We start from the raw sequence: 16,605 nt of genomic DNA, 5'->3' as shown, positions 1-16,605 counted from the left end.
GGCAGATGTTTGGGAAAACCCCAGACAAACAGATTCATACAAACCGCCAGTCATCTCAGTGACACTTAGATATTTTTCAAAGAGGAAAAGCACATACATTTTGTATCGATGACAATGTGACAGGTGCTTTTCAGAAAAACAGGTTAGTTGGCAGATGTGTTTGCAGCGTATGCAAAACAATGGAAAGTTAAGAAAGATCATATATCACAGAGAGGAGAGATTATTCAGTTATTTAGCAAAGGAAATTAAATAGTGCCCTCAGCTTGACAGGATAACAATGATTTAATCTGAAAACATAATAGATTCCAGACCAGTGGGAACGGTTCACGAGGACAATTATGGCAAATCAATAAATGTGGGCTTCGACACAGACACTATAGGCACCTCATTTTGGCACAAGGCTTTTTGAGTATCAGTAAGTTAATCAGGTTAAACTGCATCCAGGGAACTGCTGTATCAACAGCATGAAAAATTAAGCTCATGCTGATAATGAGTACTGAATAATGAATGAATAATGAATGTTAAAAAGTCCTGGAGCCAGACCCAGTTTAAAATTGGGGTTGAAAAACATCTTGGAATGAGATATTTTACTTCCTTTACTTTACTTTTTTAAGTCTCAACACATTGACGGCTTTATTAAAAAGGCATCAGGTCATGATGTATATCCTAGGACAATAATAGTTAGTATTTTAGCATACCATTAGTATACTAGAGGTTACTTTAGTATACTTATCTACTAATATTGATACCAAATTACGATGATGCCACACAGATTAGGTTCAAGCTCATCTACTAATATGAGATCAAAATGTAGGTTGAACGATGTTTGATAGAAGCTTAGTGCAGCTCCTGACTATACAAAACCATGTTTATTTACTTTATCCAGCGAAAGAAAAGACTGTGTGTATGTGTGCGCGTCGTGCTCGAGGGTTGAAAGACCCAGAGTGCATTAGTGGGATCAAAAGCCATTGACAGACAAAGCCACAGGACCACTTTGATGCTGAATCTTTTTCCAAATCTTACATTGCACAATCAAGTCATTCTAATCCTTCCAAACAAATAATAAAACTTCATATAAATCAATTAGCAATTCATTCTTCATTCTAATTGTATTTTCCCACAAGGCACTGAATCTCTAAAGGGATAGGCCTACTGTTGTTTAGGGAAGCCTGCACACATGCAACATCTTAGCGTATAACATCACGCCTGACATCACGTCAACAGTTTAAACGCTATAGCACCATGCATAGCCGATCTGTAAAGTGTATTTTGCCTCACAGATACTGTATGTCAGATTATAAACAATGGGGAGAAGAAGAGGATTCAGGAAGACAAGTTAAATGGACAGAGACCCTTTTTGAACTTTTCTCCTGAGGAGGAGAAGGGAGGCATGCAGGGAGAGATAACCCAAGTGATAAAGAGGTCAAAGAAAAGCAAAAAGAAAGTGAGAAGAGATAACTATTTGTCCAAGCAGCACATTGAACCTGCTGCAACAGTGTGTGTAATAGTAGTCAGTGTGAAACGGTCTCAAGTGTGTCTAACAAAGGTGGTTTAGTTGGCTAAGGCTGAAGCTTGGCTAATACGTTTTTTCATGTTAACAATTCCATTACTATGTGTAGTGTGACAGAGATCACTCATACAAACAAACACACAAAGAGTTATCATCCAACTGTACAACTGTAAGCTCAAAGCAGCATATTGGCATCTTTAGCTCATTAGGCAGCTAGTTTTAAAGGTCCCATATCATGCTCATTTTCAGGTTCATACTTGTATTTTATGTTTCTACTAGAACATGTTTACATGCTGTAATGTTCAAAAAAAACTTTATTTTCCTCATACTGTCTGGCAGAATATACCTGTATTCACCCTCTGTCAGAAACGTTCCGTTTTAGTGCATTTCAACGGAATTGCAACGGAATTGCGTTGCTAGGCAACAGGAAATAAACTGGGACACATTTCGAATGTTTATGTTTAAAAATGTGTAATGATCTAAATATTGTGTATTTGTGACATCACAAATGGACAGAAATCTTAACGGCTTGTTTCAAACGCGCATTTCTGAATACGGGCTGTGTGTATTTCTCTGTATATTGAGCGTTTTGATAGTTTAACAGTATTTATACAGCACTTAAACCTGCTTTATAATATAAAAGACATGAAAATCTCACTTTTTACAATATGGGACCTTTAAGCAAAAAATGTTAGCAGTTTAGTTAGCTAGCTAGCTGGTGAAGAAAATCAACACTTATGCTAAGAGCCAGATACAGTTTCTAGAGAAACAGAGCTAAAAGGACAGTGAATGACGGACTTACATTTGTCAGCTGGCCAGAAACACAGTGAAAACATTTTTTATCAAGGTCACAGTAACAAACACACAAAGAATTATCACTCAACCGTATAACTGTTAGCTCAATGCAGCATTTTAGTTAAAAGGACAGTGAATGACGGACTTACATTTTTCAGCTGACCAGAAACACACCTCCATGCTAATGTTGCTCCCTAGCTGCTGGGTGTGAAATAGGTACTTGTTTGCTAACACGCTAGCCATAGCAACTTTATGAAGCGATAATACTTCAAGGCTATTTGTCTGTCCACTCATTTAGAAGTTGTTCTGCGCATTGTGGCCAAAAGGAAAAACAACCTTTTTCATGACAAACGAGACAGGTCATAGCAGGACATGCACAGGTGTAGCTAATTAAGCCTAACTTTGTTAAGGGTTGCATTCCATGTATGTGTACTCGTTCTATGGGCCTGGTATTGTGAATGCTGGTTCACTGTCATGACTTACTGATACATGTAAATGGAACACACCCCTCGTTAAAGTTATTGGTTCCACCCAAGCCCCCAGGAAGATCCGGACTTTCGTAGTTTATATATATATATATAAATATATGTATATATTTATATATACACTGTATATAAATACATATATATATGTATATATATATAATATATATATATAAATATAAATATATATAAATATATATATATAAATATATATATATATAAATAGGTAGATAGATAGATATATATGTATATCTATATATATATATAGATATACATATATATCTATATATATCTATATATATCTATATATAGATATATATAGATATACAGTATATATAAATATATATATATTATAATTTAGGGATGTTTTCATCCCTTTCGCTTGACGAGGTGTCACAGTTCTTTGGAAAGATAAAGCCACTGCATTAATAAAATTAATCTTTCAATAATAGAGAAGCGTATATCACAGCAACAGCTAAATAAATGTGTTCCTATCCCAGTGCTTTAAAGCGAATATCCTTGCATTGTAGCAGGAAATTGGGTCTAGAACATCTCCTCATCCATACATGATGTGGAAGTAACCTTATATAAGAAATGTATCAGGTGTTCCATCTGAAACACAATCATTGCGAGGTCTTGTTCTTAATTCTTCGACAAACACCCCGCGCTTGTGCTTCAGTAACTGAGCGCTCTGGAACTGCAATAGCGGCCACAGAAATAAGCTGTTGACAAAACAGTGGATCACACCCAAGAGGGCCTGGCGTGGCCTGCATGTCGAAACACCGCAAACCACATAGTTGGCCTTTGCTACAACTTGCTCACAGCTGGATCCAGCTGGAGGCAGGAGTTGTCAGCTCACTGAGACATGGGATGAGGAAAACAAGAGGAACAACTTGAGGCACTTCAGAAAGCTACTGTACTCAAAACAAAAAGGAAATGTGCTCTGAATTGGTCTTATCCACTGCACTGAGCAAATCCACACATTTTCCTTGCCAGTAAACATTATAGCCAACTGTGTCATCAAATGGGAAAATACAGATTTTATGGATAAGTGAAGCAAATGTATAATATGGCTCTCCACACCATAGCTGTTGGGTTGTTAATGGAGACCGCTCCACTTCCTTGACTATGTGGTCAGCCAGCCAGTCAAGCATGTCATATGAACCATCGACCGTTATCCTACAGCCCGGAAACAGGACTAGATTGGAGTTTTAGTTTTACAAATAGACGAGCTGCTCTCAGGGCAGAAATAATCTTGGTGCTTGAGTTAGATGTTGACATGTAGAGTCATTTTTTCCTATTATAAAAGTAAGAGATCATAAATCTCTCTTTCTGCAAACTGAAATACGGCAGATGATCAAAAGTTATCAATTACTGTAACTGACCTTCAATATATTCATATTTTTCATACCATTACTTCACCAGTTTATAAAGTTGTGTTTCCTTCACCGTACCCATTGAAGTTGAAGTGAACCAATTGGATTATTTCTGCCTCCAGAGCAGCTCTGCCTCTGAGAAAATGATCGTATAACTACAACTGGAATCTATAAAAGCTGGGGGAAAGCTTCTCCTCTTCTTCAGAGCCAGATTGGGAGCTTCTCCTGCATAAAAAGTGGAGCTACAGCAGCCTATACTATTACTGAATGGAAAAGTAATGCCTGTGTGTATTTTAAGAGCAGAAACAGGGTGGGAGGGGGCATGTTAAGATGTGCAAAGCGTAGACAGTGGAAGCTGTCAAAACAGCCTTTAAGAATGTGTCGGGGAGGTTGAAAGTGCTTTTCCATCTTAGCGGCATTAGCAAACATGATATGGGCTCTTTCTGCATGAAATACATTTAATTCAACAGCTTGTCACCTTGCTCAAATTTTCCATTTAAAAAAAAATCTACAAAAACAAATATGGGCGATGTAGTCCATCCTCCAACCCATCTGATGGCAACAACAGCTGAACGATGTGTTAATCTTTTCTGTTATGAAGGCATACTGCCGCTGCACATACATCCGAATATAGAAGAGGGTGGTTTGACAGCAGAAGGAGAAGTATTTGTGTTTTCTCAGCTCTCCAGCAACAGGCAACAGTCCTGCAGCAGCTTGCCGGGCAAAAGATGGAAAAGTATCTTCTTGAATGAGGCAGAAAAGAAGATTGGGGAAAAAAATGGGGTAAAAGAAACAATAACCTATCTAATGAGCAGCTTCTCTAAAACCAGAAGCAGAGGAGGGTTTTGTATAACAAGAGATTGCCGCTTATTCTGCCATGTTCTACTTTGTCTCAGTTGGCTGGTGAAACCAATTCCTGTAAGGGCCTTGACACACCAGGCCGATGGTAGGCCGTCGGACAGTTTGGGGCCATCGTTGAGCGTCCGTCAGTCTAGTTTTTTTGGCCGATTCAACATGTTGAATTCAACATGTTGAGTTGGTGGTGGCGCCCGTCGGTGAAAGAAATCACTCTGATTGGCTGTTCAGCTTAAAAAAATAAGTGCACGAGAAGAGAAACGGAAGTGAAGAAAGCAAGCCAATGAGTAAAGAGGGAAAACACAGAAGACTCTTCTCATTTTTCATCTTCATCTCATCTGATCCTTCCAATACACAGATATTTTCACAACCACATGGCAAACGTGACCTGTCGGCTACCAGCCAGGTCACCAGAATTACATGAAAGGAGCTTAATGCTAACCTTTCCCAAAGCAAGCCCGTTATCTTCTGGTGACTAATCTGTGACAACAAACAGGAGCATTAGGGGTGAATAGGAATGGATCGAGCAGGAGAGATAAGACAGAGATGGGAAACTGGGAGCTGTGACCTCGGGGGACAGCGGTTGAGCGTCTGCCTCCACATCAGGTTGGGGTAAATTTTATAGCATTTTGTCAGGGCATCATTAAGCATCTACAACATTTCATTGGAACAACAATAGGTATTATTGACCATCTTGAATAAACAGCAAGGCTCTCACTGCTATCTCCGAGCTGTAACATTCCTGAAGTTATAAAGAGAAGCCTGACAACACAAACGCATGTCTAAGTTATGCCAGATCAAGTGCGGTGCATTGCTGCTATTGTCTGGCTTCTAACGGTTCAGGCTAATGATTAGCTCGATTATCTGAACCAGTGAGTTAAGATAACAACACAGAGTCGCTGCCATGACAAGGCTGTGGCTGGGATGGGAAAACACAAGCTGGCAGCTATGTGGACGTTGTGTGTGTGTGTGTGTGACAGTGTGTGTGTGTGTGTGTGTGGGTTGTCGTGGCCGAGTGGTTAAGGCGATGGACTAGAAATCCATTGGGGTCTCCCCGCGCAGGTTCGAATCCTGCCGACAACGAAATACACTTTTCGGGGCAGCTGTGGGTTGTCCTTTAACCACAAGGTTGGCAGTTTAATACCCAGCTTCTACTGTCTACATGTCAAAGCGTCCTTGAGCAAGAGACTGAAGACGAAGTTGCTTCAGAGCAGCCCACTGCTCCTACAATGCTTAGAATGGGTTCAATACAGAGGTCAAATTCCATAGTAATAAAGTTTAAATGTTTGATATGTCAGCGTGGTCAAACACAGCTATGTCTGAATGAAGCCACGTCATCTCTGATAGAAAAAAAATCATTGAAGAACACATATGGTAATATATATGCCCACACTGAAAACACGTCCATGGATGCATAAACACACCCACAACTTCATCACAAGCTTTTTACCAAACTGTGTCAAGTCCTGCTAAATCTGTAAATGATTTGACAACAAAAAGGAATTTGTGTCATTTAGCTCAAGGGCAGTGGATAAACACAGCAAAAACAGAAACAGAAAGAATGAGCTACTAAAACCACACCAGCAGTGACAAACTGACCCTGAATGCCCCAACACAGAATATAGCCGGAAAACCGGCCAATGGCTTGGCATGGCTGTGACATACTCAGACTTACCATTATGGCATGTGGCCTTCTTGCATTGCTGTGTTAAGCAGCCACAGCCAGAAATTCTACTGGCTTCGTCTTTAAAGCTCAACACTTTCAATTCAGCATCCAGAGTAGCTGATGCTTTGCTCTCTGCAGTCACAAGTCTTTGCATGTGTGATATCAGCACCTGTGTGCTCACCTGAGATGCATTGCAAGCCAGCGAGGGAAGCCCTAAAGTCATCTCAGCTTGACCCTGAAGAGAGAGGCACTGTTTGGGAGAGATAAGGGACTCAGTGTGGTGTCATTGTCCTTGGTGCCGCCCACGTGAGTAGGGAAGCTCGCCAGACAGTCGTTTAGTCAGTCAGCCAGACGGGTTGCACGGGAAGTGCTCTCAAATTCTCCTAGACACTGACCCACATGCAAAACGCCGCGAATGTAGACCAAAGTCTGTAGCAGCACCCACAGTGCAGTCCTCATTTATTTGGACATTTTTTGGCAGTTTTTTTTTTTTGTTTTGGCTCTGTACTACAGCACACTGGATTTCAAATGAATCAACTTTCAGCTTTAATTTGAGCTCATTTGTATCTATAACTGGTGAACAGTGTAGGAAATGTGGACCTTTTTGTACATAGTCCCCCAGATTTAAATACAACAAATTGTGTAACATACACTTTAAAGGGGAACTAAGCCCATTTTTCAAAATTCATACATCTTATTCCTATGGTCTTCCTATGACACAACAACTCTCTCCCAAATCCAAAAACTAGAGTAAAACTCAAACTCATGATGTCATAGGGTATAACGTGTGGAGCTGCTCCATAGACAACGAATTGGGAGAGATGTTACAGATGACACTGAGAGCACCCAGGGGAATGATCTGAGTATATGGGTACTTTTTCTGTTTCAACACTGACAACACTACAATAGAATAAAGATAATCTGGGTATAAAAAAGAAAACAAACATCTCCCCATTCATTGTCTATGGGGCAGCTCCAGACTTTATACCCTATGACATCACAAGTTTGAGACTTACTTCTCCTGTTTCTGGCTTTAAGAGAGAGTAGCTCATGTTCACAAATATTGATTGAACTTCCCTATTCTTAATTTAATTCGTAATTTAGGTGGTGTTCCCCTTTAAAACAATCATCACTATCAGAGATCTCCAACCCACAGATATCGGACACTTGGTATCTCCCCTGTTGATTCTGTCGGGCCTGCAGTGCAGCCAGCATCGCTTCTTGCTTAACCTGGGGTCATGTGGCTGAATTTGACAGTCAAGAACATCCTAATATTTGGCCATAACCTTGGTTGCCTTGTCTGTATGTTTACAATCATTGTGCTTCACCAGCCCTGCACTCTTCATCCAATATGAATGGAAACACTGAAAAAAGTCCCCTCATAGTCACTGTTTCATCTCAGTTCCACGTGTGCTTGAGTTGAGCAGCGAAATAACAATAAAAACACGTCATTGTCCAACTACTTATAACAGACTGTACTGTATGTGTTTCTGCACTGCTGAACTATACTTACACTGAAGTCATTTCAATTTGAAGTCGAACTTTAAGATCTCTCTTTTTAGACTAGTATTTAACTACCAGTCTGCGCCTCCATTTACTGTCACCACTATACTACTATAAACACGCTGTTGCCAGCCTCCATGTGAAATTACAGGCTATTTTGCACTGTATAATCTGTTTTCTGCAAACATTACTGCGTGTTCTATTATTGCTGCAGATTTTTTAAGATTGCGTATAGCACCTGAAGTAACGTACTAGTCTTAAAAGCAAGACTGGAGAAGATTGAGTAAACCACTGTCTCAGATCTCAGTATAGACACACAGTAAAGGGGTGCAGTGCAGGCCGGGGGTTCTGAGCATCTCTTCTAAATATTTGGGCAAACTTCAACTCGTGATTTTGGAGCAGCGGGTGTGTGATGTTTCAGTCAAAGACTGGCACGATTCCCCTGGAAGGAATTAGCATGGAAGCAAGGACACTGCTCAGTCGGCTGGAAGAAGGAGAAGAAAGGAAGAAAGGAAAAGAGAGATGAAGATACAAGAAGAGGAAAGGATGGAAAACTGAAGGAAAGCCATGAGAGAATACAACAAAAGGAAGAGAGGTTACTGAGTCCACATCTTCTTTCTCTTACTTGCTGTGGTGGAGATGAACTCTAAAAAATCTCTGCTGCTTGACCACAGTTGAACCGAACTACTCTGACTCAGTTACCATCAATCACATTGCATCCCATCATCCTATACAGCTCCGCCTTGTACAGTCCACTCACATGATAATCCCCCAATTACCTTCCACTACTGTAATATTCCTGCTCACACACAGCAGCTCCTCTCCATTACATAAGCAGCGAGCCGCTGAGTGTAGTGAGCTAATGAGCACTGACAACCCTTCTAGCGCCACTTCCCACTTTCTCTTTGCGCTGTGTTTCAGTGCCGCTGCAACTGGCTGGCTGTTAGGTCCTTACCTGGGAATAGATGGGGATTAAAAACTCTTAGCTGCACTTTTAGTAGAGGCTGATGATTCCCAGAACAGACGAGTGGAGTTTGAACGGAGCAAATTCAACCGTTCATTGCATTTTAGATAGTTCAAACTTTCAATATAAAGACTCCTTCCTTCTCTGAAAATGACAGTATCTCTAACATATGTTTCGGAGGGTGTCATGTCTCTCACTTTTCCTGCAAATCAACATCAGTTATAGTAAACATTAGGTCACAAACAGATGCTAACTTGTCTAACTTTTCCCTGCAGCAGAAAAGTGTCCATCCTGATCATTGCTAAAGGGAGCGGCTTCCCAGCACTGTATTTGTTTCTCATCAGCTAAACGTTACTCACCAGCCGACATGCTTTCAACTGACAAGGAGCCAGAGAGACTGAGAGCCGCCTTAGGCCAGGGGTCAGGGATAGGCAGCCTGCTGTAGGTGTGAAGTCAGTGTGTTCATGTTGTGGTAGATCCAAGAAAATCTACTGCACATTATTAATCCATACGCCTCAGACAATAGATCTGTTCTGTCGCTGGGTATGATGCTACCATCTGGTTCTTTTAAGTGCAATAAACATGTTACTTTATCCTGAACATGTAAGAAAAAATTCACTGACCGGTTTCTATGTTTGATTGTTTTGCAACTTTGAATCACAGTGGATGTTTTGCACTTTTGACTAGACATGGGAAGATGTGAAAAATTCATGTCACGATTATCCTGGCCAAAATAATTGCGATTCACAATATTATCCCAATAATCATTGAAATATGATTAAAACTCTTAAAACAGTACTAAAACATACTGGAATTACTTTACCTTACATTTTGTTACGAAACAAATATTTGTATTGCATCACAGTGCATAATAATGTAATCATAAATCATAAGGTCCCCCTGCATAAATAAAGGTGAACCATAAATAAAAAATAAAAATAGCAACATTGTGTGAGTCTGTTCTTTCTTACATGATAATTCCTTTTTTTTTAAATCAGACTCTATTTTTCACTACCTTCTACCATGATATTGAGCTAGCCAGCTTTTTCAAGTCACTCGTGACGATATTCACGATTATCACGATAATGGAAACTCACCACGATCAACTTATTGTGAGTGTTTTTTATTGCAATCCGCGATAAAATCCAAAATTTTCCCATCCCTACTTTTGACACTGATTAACAGAAAAAAAATCTTAAAATGAAAAAGTAAACGTCCACCAAGGAAAAAGACCGTGGGTGGACTCAACTGGCGGAAGTTAAAGGTGACTTTAAAGACTCTTGAAAAACTGGAATTTTAAAGGGGCAGTTTGACATTTGCTTTCCTCCTCAGATTTAAATGAGAAAGTTGATACCACTTTCACTTTCTGTATGCTAAATATGAAGCAGCCGATTAGCTTAGCTTAGCATAAAGCCTGGAAACAGCGAGCCTGGCTCCAATCTCTAAGGCTTATCATTTAACTTGTTATATTATGTTTGTTTAATCAACACAAAAAACAATGTCAAAACGGCCATTTGTGATCCAGTCTTTATGCTAAATCAAAGGATTCCAAGTGTTACTTTATCTTAGTTACTTCAGTTACTTCCATATTTCCCCAGTGGACACAGTCACTGATAAGTCAACCGCTTTTATCACCTACCATTTCATGATTGATGTCACATGCATCTGTATGAGCTATAAAGACAGATGCATCATCACATCACGGGCTTGTCTTCAGACATGCTGGAACCATGAGACACATGCTCATCATATGCTGCTGATATAGCGCATAATGAAAGAGACAGCGATATGGACGTTGTTTGTTGCTTAACCGTGTTGTCCCCTAAGGATATCTGTGCATCTGTGTATTTCAACAACTTCACTTTGCTGTGACATGTCCTGCAAGCCCGAATTTGTGGAATTTTGCGAGGGAAAAGGCCAATTATGTGCTTTAAGGCCTTAACCTCCATTTAGGTTGAGCAACTGTGGGAAAGTAGGAGACAAATAGGAACTGGAGATGCAGCTCTTCAAAGAGTTCGAGCCACAAATTATGGATGCAGTGACTTGAGTGTTCTTAAGTTTTATGTCTCTGACGGTGTACCAGATGTGAAGCCAGACTGTATGATGAGTACAGATCCGAACCTCCCAGTCTCGTCCACGTGTTGTTTTGTGTGCCAAAAAGGAAAGCCCACAAAATAACATCTTCATATTGCTCTTGCTTACACGACTAAAAAATGTGGTAAACACTGTGTTATTACTCGACTGGCCGAGCGCTGAGAACAACGGCCCTGGGAAACAAAAAGGCAGGATGAGGAGCTTGAAAAGCCATTCAGCATGAATCCTTCATGACTGTGCATACTGTCGACCACATTGACTCTGAAGTTAATGGTGCTTGAGTGGGTGATTGATGCATACTTCCCGGTCCCACTCAGACTGTGACGAAGGCCTCGAGAGTCCCCAGAGAAGATCAGGTACACCGGCACAGCGTGTGACATTGTCTGGGCTCAGCTCAATTTAGAGAGGACAATAAGTCTAATGTCACAGATCACTGATGTTACAGGCAACTAAGAGGCCACAGGATTAAAAGGCATCACAGAAATGTCATAGCAATACATGTGACAGATATGTTTGCAACCCAAGATGGTTCATGCATAATGAAGAGGTAGATGAAGACATTAGAGGAGTCAGGCAGAATGGAGGTGGAGATCAGCTTTAAGTATAGAGGAGGATGGCAGAGAAGAGGCGGATGTGAAGAAGTTGATGAAGAGTTTTCAGCTCAGGCAGGAAGTGCTTCTAATATCAGTTTGTATCCAGATAAATCAGATAAACAAAGCGGTAAATGTGATGTCATGACAGCAATAATGATCAATCCTGACTTGCTCTAAAGCCCCGTTTTCACCAAGACGTTCCTGGGAATTTTAGTCCCAGGAACTACTTTCAGGGAACTAAAAGGAATCAGGAATCAGAAAATAACTCTTTTTTTTCTCCCATTCACAGCACCGCCACACTGTCTGTCTCTCTTTTCTACCGCTCATCCTCTCCGCTTGCTCTCTCTTTTTATGTCTCTCCTCATCCTAAAATGGTCCTTAATCAATACTAGAGTACTTTCTTGTTTATGAATGAAGCGGTACACAAATTGAAGCCGTTGAAGCAGTGGCACTGTGTGTGTTTTTGACCAATCAGCAACAGTCATCCCTGCAAACCCCACCGCGAAAGTTCCTGTACTTTAAGAAAGTACTACCCCCCAACCAGGGCTTAATTGGGGGTATAAAGTCCCCAGAAAATGATGTCCCCAGAATCTAATTTAGACCCTGGTCCCTGCAGTCAAAACGCAAGGAGTTCATCAAAAGGTTCCTACAGTATGTCAAGGGAAAAGTTCCTGTGGAGGAAACGGGACTTAAAAAGTGCTTTCACACCTAACCTGTTTGGTGTGGTTCAAACAAACTCTGGTGCACTCGCCTGTTTAGTTGGGTTTGTTTAGACTGGTGTGAAAGCTGTCAATCAAACGCTGGTGCATGACCAAAGGAACAAAACCACAGGTATAAAAGCGACCTGAGAGAGGTACCTATTCTAGCATGCCGTCCTTATCCAAAAGTGGCATGTACCCTTGCAATCTCAGTCTTCTGAATTGTGGCAGATACATATTTCACTTTTTGTCACAGTGTTGACTGCTGTCTCGGATGAATTATGTATGATTTATGCTCTTTTTTTATGGCAAACATGAGCATTCCAATACATATCGCTCGATACAGTAACTGCATGCTGTGAGTGTAATTTTGTATCACGCTTGTGATTTTTGTTACATTGTAAATGCAGACATAAAAAACGAACTCTCGCACTTTTAAATGAAGCGTTACTGTGTTGCTGTCAGCTGCAGGAATCTTATACAACTCAAGTGACCTGCTATGTGTGATTATTACATCTTCCTGTAGTCCAAAGGTCCTGGCTGGCCTGTGATACAGTAGTTAGTGTTGACCCCGAGCCAAGTAAGTGTTCTCCAGAGGGGAAGCCTACACTTCTACATTTACAGCGCCACAGCATGGATCAATGGACCAGTCGCCTCCGTTCTGCTGAACCATGGGAAACCATCAAGCACAGCAACAACAGACGAGCGAATGAGCGTGGGTATGTGTGTCTGTGTGATTGCTAGTGTGTGTGTATCAAGAATGAGTGGTAATGTTGACCTACTTCGTCACTGTTTGCTTTCGGTGGTAAAATCTACTACTCAGGCATAACAGTGAATATTCATCATATCCAGGAAGTTAAAGGTATTTTATCTATCAATATGGAGGCGTACAGGTGAGAAGTGAAGCATCTCTGAGAGAGTACTGAAGGAAAAGCATTTGTTTTGTTCTTCATCTGCCATCCCTATACTCACCATATATGGATTTTTCTGAAACCTGTTACAGAAAGGCCTTCTCTCTAAAACAGAGAGGATTGTAGGTTTTCCAGAGCGACAACACAGAAAAGAAAGAACTTGGCGAAACCATCTAGGTATTCCAAAGGCCTTGAAAAGAAGCTACAGCCTTAACCAATGGTAATAATACCACCCACTGGCAGCGAGGACAGAGTGCTGTCACTAACCATGGAAACAGCACCAAACTTTAATTCATTCATTAGTCATGTAATGGGCTTGAAAGCGCGGCCACTAGAAACCCACAAAGGGGAAAAGCAATCAGTGTCCTTCTCGGGCCTCGTTCACATTTGGCAGAGGGGTTTCACACAGTCATGCGTTCCGTCATTTGATGGATGAAACTTGGATGAACTTTAAAACTTTTTTGTCAGCATGTAATTGCAAAGAGCGATGAGTGCAAAGCGGGGTTTCTCCATTGATACACAGGGTAGTCATTCCACTGAGCCAAGTAGTGCTTTTTTAAATACAACTGAGTAACTGTGTGTGTGAGACGGAGACATGAATGCACACACAGAGATTAAACATGTGTCTTTTGGGACTTGTAATGTGTATGTAGTAGCCAGTTTACTATGTTTTAAAAGTAAGGCTGTAAATCGATTAAAATAGTTAAATCGCGATTAAACGCACATTTTTATCTGTTCAAAATGTACTTTAAAGGGAGATTTGTTAAGTATTTAATAATCTTATCAACATGGGAGTGGGCAAATATGCTGCTTTATGCAAATGTATGTATATATTTATTATTGTAAATCAATTAACAACACAAAACAATGACAAATATTGTCCAGAAACCCTCAAAGGTACTGCATTTAGCATGAAACATGTGCTAAATATGCTCATATCATAAACTGCAGCCCAACAGGCAACAACAGTTGTCAGTGTGTCGGTGTGCTGACTTGACTATGACTTGCCCCAAAACTGCATGTGATTATCATAAAGTGGGCATGTCTGTAAAGGGGAGACTTGTGGATACCCATAGAACCCATTTACATTCACATATCTTGAGGTCAGAGGTCAAGGGACCCCTTTGAAAATGGCCAGTTTTTCCCCCCAAAATTTAGCGTAACTTTCTAGTGTTATTTAACCTCCTTTGCAACAAGCTAGTATGACATATTGGTGGCAATGGATTCCTTAGGTTTTCTAGTCTCATATGATGCCATATTTAAACAATACATGCCTTTAAAACTGACCGCTACCACTTCAGATTGGAAGTTGCGTTAAAGAAATTAGTGGCGTTGCGTTAACGTGTTATTATCGCGTTAACTTTGACAGCCCTATTTAATACTTATTTAATTTTTGTATCTGGTTGTTTTCACTGTGACATGTTGTAATGCAGTATTGGCACACTTAACACACACAGTGCGGGTTATTTTGTTCCCATTTCATCCTCATTACTCCACCGGATGAACTCCATGCACACTTTTTTCTGCCAACTACAACTACAACTACAGTAGTTATTGAATGGGAACAATTCCAGTGTTTCCTGAACTTTTGTCAACCTAACTAACACACAGTGCAACAGAGAGCAGAAGGAGAGCCCATTTAGCTTCACAACTTTTTCACATCTCCCTTGTGGAGAGAACAGTGAACTACCATTATGAAAGTCTCCAGTATCACCTTTGAAATAAAAAAGTCCCCCACTCCCCTCACCCTCCTCCTCCTATCCTCAGGGGGGCCCCTGGGGGTCCCTCCTGGCTCTCTGGTTCTGTAGGGTCAGCCTCTGGCTCTCCTCTGCCCACTCTCTCTCTCTCTCTGCCCGGGGAGGAGCGCCATGTTGCGGCTCCAGAGTGGATCACTCCGCGGGGTGAAGCGTTACCGGAGGAGCGGCTGGAGCTGGAGCTGGAGCTGGAGCTTACCTTTGCGATGGCCTTCTTGTACCTCATGGCTGCTTGTTCGATGAGGCTGTGGACTTGTATATTCCCATCCCCGCACGGAACGACCACCCGGGTCCTCCCGAAACACACCGTCACTTTCATTTCCCCTCCTCCGCCGCGTTAATTCCAATGAGGAAAAAGACGCGTCAAAACCCGATAATAACCATCCCCGGTGCGTCAAACACTAGAAATCCAGCAGTTTGTTGCGAAGTCGTCCACGGAGCTGGGTGGTGGCGTCCTCCCTGTGTGTCCCTGTGTGTTGACTCACTCACTTACACAAAAGTTCCCAACAAAAAGCCTCTCTGGGAGAGAGAGAGAGAGAGAGAGAGAGACTAGAGAGAGAGTGACAGTGTGAGCGCGCCCACATGTCAGAGCAGGCTCCAAGAATGTCTCGAGCTCCAACCAATAGGAACCAATAGGCTCCACAGAGCTGCAGGTTGGAGCTGAGGGCAAACCCATCCACAGACACTTTACTTTGCTTTCTTATCAGAGAAAGTTGTGTAACACTTGGATTGTTACAATGTTTTGTTCAGTCTATAGTAACCTAATGGGAATGTTATAAATAAAACCCCTTATAGTGTAAATCTTTTTTATTACATTTTCCAAAGTACATAGAGTCAAAACAACATACCAAACAACATAATGTGCACAGCATATCAAACAAGTACATAAGTAACTAAAATAATGAAAAAATTAAAGCTGCAAGCAGCGATGAACGGGCCCTCGCCCCTACTTGCGCGTCGGGGATGCTGGCGGGACGCCGACCGACACGGCCGGGCACCGTGAAGCCGAAACTCTGACGAGCGCCACGACGCCTGCTGCAAGGCTCTACGACAAGCGGTTCACGAGTTAGAAGGGGGGCGTGGCTAATGTGTAGGGGGCGGGCATAACCTTCACCAATGAAACAGGCACTCTCTGCTGAGTGATATGACACCTCCCACAAGACTGTACTACAAACGGATCATGAGTTATGAAAGGGGGCGTGGCTAATGTGTAGGGGGCGGGCATAACTTTCACCAATGAAACAGGCACTCTCTGCTGAGTGATATGACACCTCCCGCAAGACTCTACGACAAACGGTTCATGAGTTATGAAAGGGGGCGGGGCTAACGTCTTGGGGCGGGGCTATGAGTATAATTTTTCATATACATGTCATCAGTACTGGACCACCATCATACCTGAGAGAT

The 16,605-nt window shown here is 41.5% G+C and overlaps 1 protein-coding gene and 1 non-coding gene across 4 annotated transcripts in view; one reads left to right on the top strand and one right to left on the bottom strand.

Annotated features, from left to right (window-relative positions):
* LOC119480529 (partitioning defective 3 homolog) overlaps positions 1–15,712 on the bottom strand; it is a 431,832-nt gene extending 416,120 nt beyond the window's left edge. For all 3 annotated transcript variants that reach the window (XM_037756853.1, XM_037756854.1, XM_037756855.1), the window contains exon 1: positions 15,401–15,712. In XM_037756853.1, coding sequence (XP_037612781.1) covers positions 15,401–15,520 — 120 coding nt within the window. In that variant the 5' untranslated portion in view covers positions 15,521–15,712. The remainder of the gene's footprint in view (positions 1–15,400) is intronic.
* On the top strand, positions 6,020–6,101 carry trnas-aga. The gene has a single exon. It is a non-coding gene; the product is annotated as a tRNA-Ser (tRNA).
* Positions 15,713–16,605: the final 893 nt, after the last annotated feature.

Source organism: Sebastes umbrosus, chromosome 21 (genome assembly GCF_015220745.1).
Source record: "Sebastes umbrosus isolate fSebUmb1 chromosome 21, fSebUmb1.pri, whole genome shotgun sequence".
In the NCBI taxonomy this organism is placed as follows: domain Eukaryota; kingdom Metazoa; phylum Chordata; class Actinopteri; order Perciformes; family Sebastidae; genus Sebastes; species Sebastes umbrosus.
Note: the sequence above shows the minus strand (reverse complement) of the source record. Positions and strands in the feature narration are given on the sequence as shown.